Source organism: Chamaea fasciata, unplaced genomic scaffold, assembly GCF_029207755.1.
Source record: "Chamaea fasciata isolate MVZ Bird 193981 ecotype frontalis unplaced genomic scaffold, bChaFas1.0.hap1 SCAF_17, whole genome shotgun sequence".
Lineage (NCBI taxonomy): Eukaryota > Metazoa > Chordata > Aves > Passeriformes > Sylviidae > Chamaea > Chamaea fasciata.
In genome coordinates, this window is record NW_027094102.1 from 8,183,075 (window position 1) to 8,198,854 (window position 15,780).

Genomic DNA, 15,780 nt, shown 5'->3' on the forward strand with positions numbered 1-15,780 from the left:
CTGCCTGGCACAGAGGCTGCCGGCACTACCAGACATGGGGGTTTCCCTGCCGCCCTGGCCCTGCTCCCTGACGAGCCTCCAGAGAGTCACCAGAAATTCCCCCGGGATGGTTCCAGGAGGAAGCTGGTGAGCGGGGCCATGAGTCAGTGGGAGCGGCCAGAACAGGGGCAGAGCTGCAGCCGGCAACCCCCCACTGGAGCTCCCAGTGCCCAGCTCAAGGGCTTGCTGGGACTGGTGCAGAGTGTGTGGGTCATTGGCCCTCATCTCATTCTGCTATCACTTGCTCCAAGGCCCCGCTCCCCTCCTAGCCCCTTTTCTGCCAGTGCTACTCCATGCTGCTGGGCTGTGGCTCTGCCCTCAGGGTGCCACAGGCAGCACGATACCGTGGTATGCCCTGGCAGAGTGCTCAGGTTGTTGGAGCTGCAGCTTCTGCATGTGGTGGAAACAAGGGATGGGAATAACATGGAGAAGGCCAAGGGATCTACCACAATGCCAGGGAGACCAGAGCAGGATCTGACTTTCTGACAGTTCTGACTCTCAGAGCCAGAGTCAGAACTCTCCTCATTGGGGCTGCCCTGCAGGTTCATCCTCCCAGGGGTTATTTAGCGCCCAGCTCCCTCAACAGCTCTATGCTGAGGTCTGAGGTCCTGGCAGGCTGGAGAGTGGAGGATGTGGAGCAGTGCCTGCTCCCCAAATGCCTCAGGAGCCACCAGCTTCAATGGGCTCTCAGGGCACCTTGGCAGAGGCCCCCCTCACCTCAGCTGCCAGCCAGGTGGGGAGCACAGAGAGCCACTGCCTCCTGCCTGGTGAAGAGCTGGGCCGTCCCAGGGACAAGGGGAGCAGGCTGGACCCTGTGGGAGAGGGCTGTAGCGTAACGTGGCTGTAGTGTCCCTGGCCTATGTTCCCACCATGAGGGGATATTTGGCTGGATGTGTTTGTCACACCGGGCACAGGATGGCGGCTGCTTGTGAAGCAATTTCCTGTACCAGGGAATGGGGGCTGCTCTTGCATGGCTGTGGTGGGGGAGTGAGGCAACCCCCTGATTTCTCACCATTGCTTCCTCCCAGCTTAGCCCACACTGCCGGTGAGTTTCCTGTGGTCAGCCAGCCATGGCCCTGAGATGCATCCCACCAGCACAGGGCACCTGGCAGGTGATGCTGCCCCAGGGATGAGCCCTCCCTTGGGCATGGGGGTTCCTCTTCAAGGGCACAGGGAGCACATCCCCGACCTCTCACTGTCCCCAGCTATGCTGGATGCCAGCATAACGTGCTTGTCCTTTGGCTGGGCCAGGAGCTGCTGGCTTGGCTCAGCCAGGGCTGGGGGTATATCGGGAGGGGGCAGCTTCTGAGCCACAGTCTGGCACTGTTGGGAGCTGGGAGGACAGGCACTAACAGCAATGGGGTGAAGAGGAGGATCCTCCTCATGAGCCAGCTGAGGACCCCTTGGCCTCATGGGGTTTGTAAGGGCTGGGACAGGGGACCCACTCTGGGACCTGTCTCAGGCAGCCTCGCTGGGCTACGCCAGTCCTCCCCCCCTCCGCTGACGCTGCGCCTTGTTCTCTGCCATCTGTTTTTCCCTCGCTCCTCATCCCTGTTTGCTTTCCCCTTCACTGCTCTCGTTCCCACAAGCGTCGGCACTTTGGGAGAAGCAGGAAAACACCATCCCATGGCAAGGTCTGTGCTGTGCTGGGTGGGAACCTGAGTCAGCAGCACCCTGCATAGCAGGGCAGCAAGGATAGGGCACCCCTAATGTCCCAGGGCCCCAGGTGGAGCATTCCCATGCCCAGAGCTGCTCCTGGGCAGGTGCTGCCTCTGGTACCAGTAAGCTGTGCCATTTGACTGCTGGCATATGGGCTTAGAGGCCATGGGGTGAGGGCCATGAGCATCTCCAGTGCTGGAAACACTCTGACCCACTGGGGTGATGCAGCTGTGGTGGGAAGGATGCAGAGTCCTGGTGAGGGTGCAAGCTCCCAAATCCCAGGCAGGTGGGTTCCAGGCGCTGGGGCTCACGTGGGGGTTCCTCTGCTATCTGCCCCCATGCCTACCCCTGGCCCTTGTGGATCCAGCACCATCAGCCCTTGGCCAGCCAAGCTCAGTGTCAGCCGGTGTGACAACAGAGCCACAGGGTCCTGAGCACCTGGCTGGCCTCCAGTGGTGCCCTGCTGTCCCCACAACTACCATGGTCTTGGGGCCAGCAGGGCAGTGCCTGTGCAGGGCAGCCTGAGGGTGGCCATTCGGTGCTGTGCTGTGGCCCGGTGGAGCTACCCAGCCACTTTCCTTCTTCCTGTCCTCGTGTGGCTGCGGAACGCGGTGTGTTTAGTAAACAAGGTGATGAAACAGTTAAGGCAGAGATGGAGTGTGCGTTTCGTCACCGTGGGAAGGGAAAAGGGAGCGTGAGTCGGCGCTGAGGGGTCTGAGGGTGACTCACTGCCCTCCCACCCCATAAATAGGAGCGGGTAGCCCGGCGGCACCTAGAGAAGACAGCAGGGACCAGCACAGCTACATCCCTCCTGTTACCGCCGAACCATGACACTCCTCCTGGCCCCGCTTGTCGTCGGGCTGCTGGCCGTCTCCTGCTGTGCGGCCCCTCTCCAGGGCAAGCCGCAGGCGTTTGTCACCTTCCCGGGGGACCTGATCAGCACCCTGCCGGATCTGCAGCTGGCAGAGGTGAGGGGAGCACGGCCCCACAATGCCCTCCTGGCACTCAGGTCCCCAAGGGGCACCCAAGCTGACAGTGAGGGGCTGCAGCCACGGCTTGAGAGCTGTCAGTCTCCTTGAGCTCAGGGAGGCACCTAGGCTGGGATGGGTCCCCGGGGCTGCTGGAGCCCACTCCCACCTCACTCACCCCTCTGGCTGCCTTTCCTCCACAGCACTACCTGAAGAGGTTCGGCTACACCACGGAGGCAGAGGCTAAGATTGGTAACAGGCACATGTCCCTGGGCAAGGCACTGCTCAAGATGCAGAAGCAGCTGGGCCTGGAGGAGACGGGAGAGCTGGATGCTGCCACACTGGAGGCCATGCGAGCCCCCCGCTGCGGTGTTCCTGACATAGGAACCTTCCTTACCTTTGAGGGGGACCTCAAGTGGGACCACATGGACCTGACTTACCGGTGAGTCTGCTCTGGAGATGAACCCTTGTGTTCCCAGGGTGATGGTCCCAGGAGAATGGAGAGTCTGAGGGACCAGGAGGCTGACAGCCTCTGCTCAGCCTTTGTCTGGGCTTGGTGCTGCCTGTACAGCTGGGTCCCAGTGCTGCCAAGGCCAAGCCAGGATGGCAGAAGCATCTGCTCCCTGATGCTCAGAAGAGCACCTGAGCTCTGGGCGAGGTCAAGGGTGGTGGTGACTGCTATCACCTCTGGGAATGGGGGTCTGCCCCTTCCCAGAACAGGGTCACTCCTGCATGAGGGGGGAACCTGGCAGCACTGACTCTCTGCCTCCCTGGCAGGGTGATAAACTACTCCCCCGACCTGGACCGTGCCGTGATTGATGACGCCTTCAGACGGGCGTTCCAAGTGTGGAGCGATGTGACCCCTCTCACCTTCACCCAGATATACAGCGGCGAGGCAGACATCATGATCATGTTTGGCAGCCAAGGTGATGTCCTTTGGGCAGGCGGGGAGTGAGGAGGGTCCTGGTGATGCACCCTGCCTGTGGGATCCTCACCCCATGTCTCCTTGGGCTGTGCTGGAGTCCCCCTGCCCGAACACATGCAGGAGGTGTGCAGAGTATCTGTGTGCATGCTGGGGATGTGAGGGATCCTGTGGCAGATCCAGCTGAGGGTGCTTTTCCCTGCAGAGCATGGGGACGGGTACCCCTTCGACGGCAAGGATGGGCTCCTGGCCCACGCCTTTCCCCCAGGCCAGGGCATCCAGGGTGATGCCCACTTTGACGACGATGAGTTCTGGACATTGGGAACTGGCTTAGGTAAGGGCAGGGTGTGGTGGATTGAGGGGTCTGATTGTGCCAACCCCAGCTGCAGCATTGAGTCACCCCTCTCTGAGCAGTGGTGAAGACCCGCCACGGGAATGCCAATGGAGCTGAATGCCACTTCCCCTTCATCTTCGAGGGCCGCTCCTACTCCCAGTGCACCACGGAGGGGCGCAAGGATGGGCTGCCCTGGTGTGCCACCACCTCCAACTATGACCAGGACAAGAAATATGGCTTCTGCCCCAGTGAGCGTGAGTAGTGGCAACCGTAACCCCTGCCCAGCCCCGCAGTGCCTGGGACCATCCTCACTCTCCCTCACCCCACAGTCCTCTATACCAATGGTGGCAACAGCGATGGAGCCCCCTGTGTCTTCCCTTTCATCTTCGATGGCACCTCCTACGATAGTTGTACCACGGATGGGCGCTCCGATGGCTACCGCTGGTGTGCCACCACCTCCAGCTTTGACCAGGACAAGAAATACGGCTTCTGCCCCAACCGAGGTGCCAGCAGACAGGGGGGCATGCAGGGGAGGGGGCACACAGGGTGGGCACATGAGGGGTCTCAGAGTTGTCCTGGGTTCTGGCCAGTGCAGTGTCAGGCACAGCCTCACTGACATTTTGCTGCAGACACGGCTGTGATCGGCGGCAACTCCCAGGGGGATCCGTGTGTCTTTCCCTTCACTTTCCTGGGCCAGTCCTACAGCACCTGCACCAGTCAGGGCCGGCAGGATGGCAAGCTCTGGTGTGCCACCACCAGCAACTATGACACCGACAAGAAGTGGGGCTTCTGCCCTGACAGAGGTATTGACCCCTCTGCCCGTGCTCCGCTTTGTGCCTCCCAGACCCACGCCATATTTTCACATTTCTTATGGGGACCACAGTCTCTGGATGGTGTGTCCTGCCCTGTTGTGGCTCACCAGGCACTTAGGCCAATGCTTTCTCGCAGGTTACAGCATCTTCCTGGTGGCTGCCCATGAGTTTGGACACTCACTGGGGCTGGACCACTCCAGTGTGCGTGAGGCCCTGATGTACCCTATGTACAGTTACATCCAGGACTTCCAGCTGCACCCCGATGATGTCCAGGGCATCCAGTACCTCTACGGTGAGCAACAGCACTGCAGCTGGGTGCATTTGGTTTCCTGCAGCACCAAGCTGATTCCAGCCTCATGTCCTCCCCTGTATTCACTCAGGTCATGGCTCTGGCCCTAAGCCCACTGCACCTGCACCTGCTCCCACGGAGGAGCCCCAGCCCCTGCCCACGGAGGAGCCTCAGCCCATGCCCACAGAGGCTGGCAGCACATCCACCACTGAGGAGGAGGAGGAGGAGACGCCAGAGCCCACAGTTGGACCCATTCCTGTGGACCCCAGCCGGGATGCCTGCATGGAGAAGAACTTTGATGCTATCACAGAGATTAATGGGGAGCTGTACTTCTTCAAGGATGGGTGAGTGGCAGCATCTGGCACCTCCTGCGCTGATGAGGGATGTGGGGGAACACAGGGATGTGGGGGACATGGACTGTGGCAGACTGAGGTGATCAGGACAGCTCATCTTCCCCACCAGGAAATACTGGACCTACTCATCCTTCTGGAAATCAGGCATCCAGGGTGCCTTCTCTGTTGCTGATACCTGGCCTGGCCTCCCAGACACCATCGATGCTGTTTTCCAGGATGTGCTCACTAAGAGGGTCTTCTTCTTTGCTGGTGAGCTCTGCCCCCACTGCCCTCAGCCCAGTCCCATGAGCAGTGCGAGGAGCCTGGTGAAGCCTGGGAGCTCTCAGGGCTGCCTGACACCCCCACTATCTCCCACTGCAGGTCGGCAGTTCTGGGTGTTTTCTGGGAAGACCGTGCTGGGCCCCCGGGGGATTGAGAAGTTGGGTATAGGGAAGGAAGCCGGCCGCCTCTCGGGGGCCCTGCAGCGGGGCCGTGGCAAAGTGCTGCTCTTCAGTGGGGAGAGCTACTGGAGGTGAGCAGGACTGGAGAGCAGCAGTGCCAGCCTGAGCAAGGGACTGGGGTGGGGGCTCCCAGCAGCCCTGAGCACGGCTCTGCTCTCCCACAGGCTGGATGTGAAGGTTCAGAGGGTGGACAAGGGCTACCCCCATGCCACCGATGACGTCTTCACTGGCGTCCCCCTCGATGCACGCAACGTGTTCCTCTACCAAGGTGAGTGGAACCTGGCAGGTGGGTGCTGTGTGTTCAGGCCTGGGCTACCTGAGCCTCTCATGGCATTGCTCTGGTTCCTGGCTCGGGATGCTCGAGTGTGTGGGGAATGGCCCTGGGACAGGGCACACCATCACTCCCTTGTGGTGGAGCTGGCAGGGTGCCAGCAAGGTGCAGGGTGCCACGTGCCTGTGCTGCTTGGACAGCCACCGGGATGGGTCTTTGTATGGCCAAACTCCTCCTGACCCTCCATTCCCTCCGTCCACCTCCTTGCCCAGGCAAGTACCACTTCTGCCGGGGCAGCTTCTACTGGAGGATGACACCGCGCTACCAGGTGGACCGGGTGGGCTACGTCAAGTATGACATCCTGCAGTGTCCCCAGCACTGAGGGCCTGACCAGCCACTGGCTCTGCCAGTGCTGCTCCCTGCCCACTGCTCCCAGCCTGTGGGCTCCTGTCTCATAGGCTGATCCCTGGGAGCCTTGTGGCTGTGGGTAACCCCAGATGAGGTCACCATCTCCCTGGAAGAAAGGGGCAGGGGGTCCTGGGGTCACCCCCTGGGAGCTGCCCAGCTTGGGGAGCCCCAGCTCCAGGAAGAAGGACTCTTGCCACAGCTGGCATTGTGCCACCCCTGCCAGCGCCAGCTCCACTGCACAGAGGCGTTTGTCTGGTGCAAACCGCACATGGATTTGAGACAAATATGTCTTTTCCCTGAGCCAGCAATGCCAGGTCAGGCTGAGCCCCACCGGGAGCTGGTGCCTGGGGACACACCAGGGTGGGACACAGGGTTTTGCCTACTCCTGCCCACTGCCCACTCTGCCAACCACCCCCTCTGCGAATTGCCTGCCCATTTGTAATAAAGACAATTCTTTGGACACAGCCTTGAGTGCTTTATCAGCTATAGGAGCCACAGTTTAGAAAACCTCCATGTACTGGGGGCGTCATCCTCCCCCAGTCCGGGGGGTGCCAGCACCAGGGGGCAAGGGGCACTGAGGCGGGGGCGGCTGTCACCAAGGCCCCTTTGCTAAGGACTCTGGATCCCTCAGGGACACTGGATGCAATGGAAAAGTATGTCCCTCGGCCCCAACATTGTCCACCACCAGCCCTATGCCAGGCGCGGCAATCCCCCCTCCGACTCCCCCGACCTTCCAAGCCCTGGCTCCGCATAATCCTCCACTCAGTGCCCTCTCCTGCGCTCCACCTTTGCACCGAGATGAGGAGAGGGCGGTTGTCACCGCGTGTGGCCGGCACACAGCGTGTGACCGGATTCCCCACTGCAGCCGAGACCCCGCCGCGGGCTGGCCGCGTAGATTCCCCCGGCTCCACTCTGTCCCTGCGTGGCCGCAGAGCTCGGCGGCAGGGCCAGGGCAGGGATCGTGCCCGAGGGTGCCCGGGTCCGCGGCAGGGTGGGGCAGCCGCAGCACCGGACCTGTAATTAGCTGTAATTAGCGGCCGCGGCTCCGGACAGGGCGGGGGCAGAGCGTGGCCCCCTCCCGTCCCGTTGGGGCACGGTCCCAGCACCCCCAGTCGGCGGCGGCTGTGGGACCGACCGGGCGTGGCGGAGCGGTCCTGTCCCGTCGAGTCGAGCCGGGCCGAGCCGGGCCGAACCGGGCCGAACCGGGCCGAACCGAGCCGACCGGAGCGGGGCCGAGCCGATCCACTCGGACTGGAGCCAGCCCTGCGGCCGCGGGGGCGGCGCGGCGGGCGGTGCCGCGGGCACTAGGACCCCGGTCAGCGCCCGGCGGGGCCGCGCTCAGCGACCGCCGGGGCCGGAGCCACTTGTGGCGGCGACGGGGCCATGAGCGGGCGGTTCACAGTCACCGGCGGCGGGGGTGAGCGCCGGGGGCAAGGGGGGCCCGGGGAGGCTCCGGAGGCGGGACACGGTCCGCGACGAGGATCCGCGGGGCGAGGACAGGATCCGCGGGGAGTGTCCGCGAGAAGGGTCCGCGAGGAGGGCCGGGCCGTCGGGGCAGCACGGGGGGTGCGGAGCTGCGGTCGGTCTGGCCCCTCAGAGGCAGTGCAGACCCCCGGAGTAGGGATGGTGCGGAGCTGCGGGATCCGGGAGGTGCAGAGCGGGGAGTGGGGCTCGGCCACCCGCGCAGGACCCCTCGTCCCAGACTCTTCCCCGCGGCCACCTCCGCTCCTCAGGGAGCTCCCCTGTTCCGTCCCCATACCGCGGGCTGTTGGAGCGAGGCCCTGCTGCTGCCGGATCGGCAGCGGGATGGAGCGGAGTTGTGGCTGTGGGTCGACTTGTGGGTGCGAGGTCACATGCTGCTCCTCAGGGAGCCACGGTGGAGGATGGCCGCTGCCCAGCCCGGTGAGGGCAGGCTGTGGGCAGCCTTCAGATGCATCAGTGCCCACCGGACTGCCATGGGCACAGGCACTGGAGCCGGCAGCCATCGCCTTGTGGTGCCCAGGGGACGTGGCGGTGGGGCTTTGCTGTCACCAGAGCCGTATCGATCCCAGAAAACCGGCCGACGGCAGCACCGTGCTGCCGGAGCTGTGACCTTGCACCCTCGGCGAAGGGCGCGGGTGGGAGGCGCGAGCAGCCGGACAGATACCACAACACCCGGGGTGGGCTGTGCCTCTGTCAGTGGGCTCTGGCCTTTGGGGCCCTGTCTAGGATCACGCTGTCATGGGTGATGTAGGGCTGCATCCAGTAGCAAGGGGATGCAGGGCCACTTGTCATTCTATGGCAGCTGGGCCAACTGGGCCTGGCCTGTGGGCTGTGTTGGGGCGGAGCAGACCGTGATGAGCCGTGGCTGTGGCTGAATTCTGGGGCCCTCTAGGAACAGCTCCTCGGTTTGGCAGCCAGTCCACTGGTGGGGGGCTGCAGGGAGCTGGGGTGGGCATGCTGAGTGGCTGTGGTGTGAGCAAGGGACACATCCTTCTGGCTGAGCTGTGACCTTGTGCCCTCCCAGAGGACAGCCAGTGGCTGGTCCTGCTGGAGGTGCCCTATCTTGTGGCATGGTCGCGGCTGTGGCAAGGTGGCTGCTTTGGGGTTGGCAGCATTCAGGGATTCCTCACTCACATCCCACATTTCTCCACAGCGCTGGGACTATGGATGCTGCCTCCCAGGGGGATGGATGGGAAGGGGTGCATGGGGCTGGCAGTTGCAGGACTGGCAGGGGCTGTGGATGGCAGGCGGGAGCTCTGGACAGCAGTGATCCCGGGAGGACTCGGCCCTGGGTGAGCGCTCAGTGCTGCCTGGCCCCATGTTAGTGTCACGCGTGGGGGACAGAGTGACGGAGATCCCCGGGACCTCGGGGCGGTGCGGGAGCTAAGGCTGCAGGCGGCCGTGCTGCCAGTGCCAGGGCGGTGCGGGGACCCCGGGCCAGCTGGAGGGCCCCAGCTCATCCGTGAGCTGGCGCCGTGCTCAGGGCGCCCTGTGGCTCCCGGGACCGCCCTTTGGGAAGGCCCTGCCCGGGGCGGCCCCAGGCGGGTGGTGCTGAGGAGGGATCTCAGCCCCCGGGCAGGGGCCGTGGCGGCAAGGGACTGCCCGGTGCCGGGCGGGGCAGGGTACGGACTAGGCGCCGCCTCGGGGGCCTCGGGGTCGGGCGCAGGTCACTGCTGGAGTACGGCCGGATCCAGGGCTTGGCCCGGGAAATGGAGTCCGTGCGGGGGCGGACAGGGCTGCGCGGGGTCTTGGCGAGGTCTGTGCGGGGTCTGTGCGGGCGGCGGCGGGGGAGGACGGGGCTGCGCGGGGCCGCGGCGCCGCCAGGGGGCGATAACGGGACGGGACGGCTCCGGTGGGGGTGTGCCCCTCCCGGCCCCGCCCCCGCCGCCCCGCCCCGCCCCCGGGACTCGCCGGTGCCGCCGTCCCGCGGGGACCCGGTCCCGCCGCGAGCGCAAGGCGGGCCGGACCCCGCGGGACCGGGGATCGATGTGCTCCACCTGGGACTCGCCGTGGGGCTGGCCCCGCCCCCGGGAGCTGCACCTGGGGCTGCTCCCCCCGTGCCCGGCGCGCTGCCCGTGCTACAGCCGCCCTGGCCCGAGAGGGCACCGGGGCATCCCCAGCGCGGAGCCCCTCTGTGTCCCGAGCGGTCGGGCTCGGCGGCAGTAGCCATGGCAACCAACCAGTTATGGAGCCTCTCTCGTTGCCATGGAAACCGGTCCCGGTGTCACCCTTGCCGTGGCTCTCGGTGCTGAGGGGGTTCAGCAGCTCTCTCGGCCCCCCTGGGGGCCGTGGGGCCATGGGGCTGTGGGCCATAAGCCATGGACAAGGCTCTGTGGGGCAGCTGTGTGAGGCTGGCCCCAGGTGGGAGGTGAGGCGCTGAGGGGGGCTTGGGTAGAGTAGTGACCCCACCAACCCTGGCCGCACCCCCATGCAGGGCCCCTGCCGAGGGGGGCCAGGACACAAGAGAGGGACAGGGTCCCCCCTTGGGGCACCGTGCACAGGGGGGTACATGTGAGGGACAGGGGCCAGTACCCCCATCTCCTCCAGCCCCCTCGCAGACACCCAGATCAGATTTGTGGCAGACTGGATGCCCTTGGGGCATCATTAGAAGAGCCAAGGGTCTGCAGCAGGTAGAGGCTGATGATATGGGGGGTGGGATGCTGCCAGGGGGCTGGAGCAGCCAAAGCCCCCTCTGCTGCCTGCAGTAGCTTTCCCAGGGAGTCTCCATGCCACTGAACACACTACAGGTGCTTCAGTGGGGTGCCAGAGTGGAGGTCCTTGCACAGGCTGTGGAGCTGAGTGAGGGGTGCTGTGTGGGATGCAGGACACTCCAGTGTCTCATCAGCTGATCCTGCACCCAAACCCTTCTGGCGGTGGCTGGCAAGTGGCCATGCAGCTGCTCCTCGGCCATCACTGGGCCCTCTGGCCTTGGCTCAGCAGTGGCTGCCTGGAATCCCCAGGGTACTGCAACTGGCACAGGGCTGCTTGGGGGCTCCTCAGCTGTGTCGCCAGGAGCAGGGCCTGGTGGGAGGAGGCTGCTTCTGCTGCTGATCCCTGTGCCAGGCTGCCCAGCCGCCCACTGCTATGGCCCTGCTGCTGGCAAGACATCTGGGCAAGGGCAGCTGGGGACGCTGCGCCAGCTGCACACTGTGCTGGGCTCGCATGACGCAGGAGCTCACAGCCTTGCCCCATGGCCTCTGCCAGCCCTGCCCCACTGCTGCCCTTCTGCTCTCGGCCTCAGCAGCTGCAGTGGCTCCTGTGGCTCCCCTCGCATCCCCACAGGACACTGTACCTCCCTCCATGTCCTGTCCTGCTGCTGCAGCTGGTGTCAAGTCTCAGCTGGTGCCCGAGTCAGCTCTGGGCTCTGCTTTTGCCCCATACTGTTGGCAGGGCCCTGACCTGTCTGGATGGAGATAAACAAGAGCACTCCAACCTGCCAAGGTGCTGCAGGACGTGTTGCCCCTGGGCTTGTGGGGCTGTCAGGACAGCAGGGTGAGAGCACATTGTGATGCAAACCCCCCACTAGGACATTTGGCTGGCATCACTGCCCTTCTGCCCTGCTGCACCTCCATCGTCTTGGAGTCTCTCCTGCCCCAGCTCTTCTTTTCCCTGGGAGCTGATTGTCCTCATGCCTCGAGCCCTCAGTGTGGGGTGTCCCATCCTGACAGGTTGTGGATGGGCAGGCTGTTGACAGTGCCCGGAGATCACAGCACGCAGTGCAATGTGCTGACCAGCATCTCCACAGCACAGCCGCCCTCACTGCCCGGGCGGCACGCTGCCAGGCTGCCCGCTCCCTGCCCTCAGGAGGTTTCCCAGTGACTCCAGCACGTGTCTCGCTCCTGGGAGGTTTGACCGCTGCTAGTAATAGGACAGGCAAGGGCTGTGTGGCCGGCGGCCAGGATTCCGGCCCTGGGAATGTCTGTGAGAATGGTTCCCCCAACCCAGGCTCTACGCAGAGGGGTCTGGGACATTCTTGGGAGTCTCTGCAGGGGTATAGGACATTTTGCAGGGATGCTTCTTGGCTTGGCTGCTCTTCGTCGTCATTCCTGGGCAGCCTCTTGCATTTAAGTGGGGCACTGATGCTCTGCCTGGCCTGGTGCCAGGATCCTGCCTGCCTCTCAGACTCAGGGGCCACTTGCAGTTGATCCCCCACTCCATGGCCAGGGAAAAGCATCTGTCTTCCTCTTTCCCCGTGCACTTGTGCTGCCTGCAGCAGGACTGCAAGCAGTGCAAGGGCATGGATGATGCCCAAACTGTGCCAGACCTCTCTCCTTTTGACACAGTGTACCACATACCCCAGTCTTGGGCATTTGGGCTGGGGTTAAGGCCAGTGCTCTGCTGGGGGATCAAGCCCCCTCAGTCTCTGCCTCAGAGACATTCCCAGTTTGTCCTCACATGCTGGTGAGACCCTGCGCACAGGCTAAGCCAATGCAGGCTTGATAGCGTAGTCCACTGTGCTGCCGTCAAATCCCAACCCCTGAAATGGAGCCATAATCCAGGGATTAGGGGATTAGTGGTCTTTCACGTGCTCCCTCCCCTGCATCTGTTTTAGTAGGAAAATCCCTCTTGTGCCGAGCCCACGCACTATGGCCTCCTGCAAAAAACCACCCTCTGGTGCTTGGCACTCACCGTGGCTGGCTGGACCCTGGCCCGCTGCCCTTCTGCCCATCCACAGTCTCTTTGGGGGTGTTGGGGGTGCCCTCTAACCCCCCCGGCCCACATGGGATGGTGGTTTTGTCCACTACATCCTGTCTACAGCCCCTTCCTTCCAGTCCCAGCCCTTGGGAGTGGGCCAGCCCCTTGCTTCAGCACTGGCTGCTGCTCAGGGCGGAGGGATGCAGGTGTGAGGGGTTGGTGCTGCTGCAGCTGGACAGGGGCAGCCCCATGTCGTGACTGCCACACAGAGTCCTGGGTGGGGGGGTGCCCACGCTGAGCTGCCCACCCTGAACTGCCCATCCTCCCTGTAGCCCTCCTGTGCCACTTGCCATGGAGCTGGGGCTGTGCTGCCGCAGCTCCCCAGGGATGCCAGGTCCTGGAGTCCTGGCTGCAGCCATAGGGCAGGGATCAACGCTGCCTGCCGGGCTGGGGTGTGGGGTCTGAGCCTCTCTCCTGGCCGTGAGGTCAGGCCGGGGAGCATTCGTGCTGCGGAGCAGCTGGCTCCGCACCAGGAGAAAGTAAACAATTAATTACAGCCGTCAAGAAGTAACGGAGGCCAGCGGGCTGTCATGATCTCAGCCTGTGCCGGAGGAGATGCTGGGAGCTGCAGCCAGCTCCGGCTGGGGGATCCTCCTTGATTGAATGCAGGACAGAACAGGGGGCTTCAAGCAGCCCTGCAGGGTCCCTCTACAACCCCAGCTCAAGAGTGGCCTGTGCCCCCGGCCCTGTGTGTGACAGCTGCAAGAGCTGGGGCCTCCATGGATGGCACAGGGCCTGGGGGTTTCGGCCCCACTGCAACCCTTCTCCAGGTCTGAGAAGGTTGTTAGGGGTGTCATCTCAGCCCCCTGGTCACCAGGGGAGGGCACGTCAAGCCTGCTCCCATCTGCAGGTCAGCTGAGCAGAGCAGGGTCAGTCACCTCTGCTATCCCCCCAGCCCCACTGTGGGGTGGTCTGGATGTCCTCCCCCTCCCCGCATGCCCTGGGTGGTCCTACTACTGGAGCAGGGGGTCTCCATCCACGATCGAGGCCCTGCTGCCCGCAGAGGGGTCCCCTGCGTGACGTGGTGTTGCCCACCCGGGAGCCGCCCCCACCTGGGAGCCGCCCGTCGCGGGACAGGGGCCACGCGAACAGAGGCTGCCTTGATCCCGGGCCCAAACCGCCTCAGGGGATGCATCGGTCCCGCAGGCACAGGTTCTGCCCCGCTGTACATCCCGAGGGTGTTCCAGGTCCCGAGGCTGCGCCGGGGTCCTGTGCGGGAGCTGGTGTGGGATGCGGGGGCTGGCGACGGATGCGGGGCCGGTGAGAGGGCCGGTGCGGAGTGCGGGGGCTGGAGGCGGGGTTCGGGGCCGGGCCGGGTGCAGGGTCGGTGCGGTTGCGGGGCCGTCCCGTCCCGTCCCGCCCGCGCCAGCCTGGCCCGCAGCGCTGCCCTAGTTCTCCCCCACGCCTGGCGCAGCCGGGAGGCGGCCCCGCTCTTCTCGCTCGTCTTTGTGCCCCCCCGCGCCGCCGCGCCCCCCCTCCCCGCCGCGGCGGGGGCAATGCCTCCCGCATACGTGATGAAGCGGGCGGCCGGGCTGGGCTCCGCCGGCAGCAGCCGTGAGCCGTGAGCCCGGGCGCCTCCGCACTGCAGCCCCCTCCCACCGGCGCGGGGGGCGGCGCGGGGACGCGGCTGCTGCGGAGCGAGAGCTCCAGCTCCGGCGGCAGCGAGCGGCCGCGGTACCGGCGCCATGCTGAACAACCTGACCGACTGCGAGGACGGCGACGGCGGCGCCAGCCAAGGTGAGGCACCGGCATCGGCACCGACGAGCGGGACAGTGGGACGGCCCGGGGCGGCCGCCCCCGCCGGGCCGGGGGCAGGCGCCGGCGCGGAGCAGAAGCGGCGCGGAGCCGGGGGCAGCGGGGGCTGGGGGTGTCCTGCCGCGGGGCAGGCGGGAGGCGCAGGCACCGACACCGGCCGCGGCGGCGGCTCTCCGCCCGCGGCCCCGCGGGGCTGCGGCGGGCGGTGCGGGGATGCTCCCGCTCCCGGCGCCTCCGCGCAGCCCCGGCCGCACTCCCGCCGCTGCGGCAGCCTCGAGAAGCGGCCGTGCTGCCGAGCCGTGCGGGGTTCACTAGGAGCCTCCTCCCGGGTGGGGGCTGTTTGCTGTGCTCCGAGCGACCCTGTGGGGCTGGTCCCGCCGCTTTCCGGACAGCCCCCGCCAGTCACCGCACCAGTCCCGTTCCTGCCCGCCCGGGACCCCCGCAAGGGTCCCTGCGCCCAACTGTCGGCCCCCCACCCTACCTCCCGCATCTCCGCTGCAGCCCCCCCAGCCCTCCCCGCTGCCGCCCCCCCATCTCCGGCTGCCGCCCCCCCATCTCTCCATATCGCCTCTGTCACCCCCGCTGCCCTCCCCCCCATTCCTCTCCTCTGCCGCCCCCCCATCTCCGGCAGCCGCCTCCCCATCCCGGGCAGCCGCCCCCCGCTCACTTCTCCGCTCCCGCCCCCCCGGCCCTGCCGCCCCCCGGGGCCGCTGCCGCTGTCCGCGGTGCTGAAGTGGCCGCCCGGGCCCTTCTCCGGGGCCGCAGGAGGCGTTCGTCCCGCGGCCGAGCCCAGCCGAGCTGAAGCGAGCCCAGCTGAACCAAAGCAGCCCTGTCGTGCCGAGTCGAGCCGGTCCGGTCCAGTCCCCGCCGCGCTGTGCCCCGTCCCGCTGCAGCCCTGGCGCAGCCCCGGCGCAGGGCCGCTGCCCGTAGCGGGCGAGGGGCCGCTCGGCCCCGCTCGGCCCCGCAGCAACCCCGTCGCTGCTGGCGCTTTGGCCTCAGCCCCTCCCGGCACCCGGCACTACCGAGCTGTGTGAGGGTCCCCGTTCCTCCCGGGGCCACGTCCAGCACCAGGCAGGCAGGCAACACAGGCCCCGTTCTTGCGGGTGTTCCTGCTGGGCACAGGGATGGGCTGCAGCCAGGGGGATGCAGTGTGTGCTCAGGAGGACTTGCACTGTCCCTCTGACCCTCCCAGGCCCCCGCCAAATCTCCTCTCCTGGCCCTGTCGTGGGGTCTGCTAAAGCCTCAGCCGGGAGCACATGGCTGGCTATGGCAGTGGTTGTGGGGGTCCCGGCTGCCCACAGAGGGGCTCTGGACACAGCCAGACAGGCTCTGTGTATTCCTCTGCTCTGCCGA

The 15,780-nt window shown here is 65.6% G+C and overlaps 2 protein-coding genes across 4 annotated transcripts in view; both read left to right on the top strand.

Moving 5' to 3' along the window:
• The first annotated feature begins 2,446 nt into the window (after positions 1-2,446).
• Positions 2,447-6,955, top strand: MMP9 (matrix metallopeptidase 9). Its single transcript, XM_066198701.1, has 13 exons — positions 2,447-2,666; positions 2,870-3,108; positions 3,444-3,592; positions 3,794-3,922; positions 4,003-4,176; positions 4,252-4,425; positions 4,552-4,725; positions 4,871-5,026; positions 5,115-5,367; positions 5,486-5,625; positions 5,737-5,887; positions 5,981-6,084; positions 6,360-6,955. The coding sequence occupies exons 1-13, from the start codon at positions 2,526-2,528 to the stop codon at positions 6,467-6,469; spliced, it is 2,094 nt and encodes a 697-aa protein (XP_066054798.1). The 5' UTR covers positions 2,447-2,525; the 3' UTR covers positions 6,470-6,955.
• An 881-nt stretch (positions 6,956-7,836) lies between these two features.
• Positions 7,837-15,780, top strand: part of SLC12A5 (solute carrier family 12 member 5) — a 31,519-nt gene continuing 23,575 nt past the window's right edge. For 2 of the 3 annotated variants that reach the window (XM_066198698.1, XM_066198699.1), the window contains exon 1: positions 14,292-14,409. In XM_066198698.1, the coding sequence (XP_066054795.1) occupies positions 14,358-14,409 (52 nt within the window). In that variant the 5' untranslated portion in view covers positions 14,292-14,357. Of the gene's footprint in view, positions 7,913-14,291; positions 14,410-15,780 lie in introns of those variants that run through there. The other variant, XM_066198700.1, reaches the window with a different exon arrangement.

Coding starts and splice junctions, on each gene's coding strand:
- MMP9 (XM_066198701.1), top strand. CDS start 2,526: ATGACACTCCTCCTGGCCCCGCTTGTCGTCGGGCTGCTGGCCGTCTCC. Junction 3,593..3,793: donor GATCATGTTTGGCAGCCAAG/GTGATGTCCTTT, acceptor TTTTCCCTGCAG/AGCATGGGGACGGGTACCCC. Junction 4,426..4,551: donor CGGCTTCTGCCCCAACCGAG/GTGCCAGCAGAC, acceptor ATTTTGCTGCAG/ACACGGCTGTGATCGGCGGC.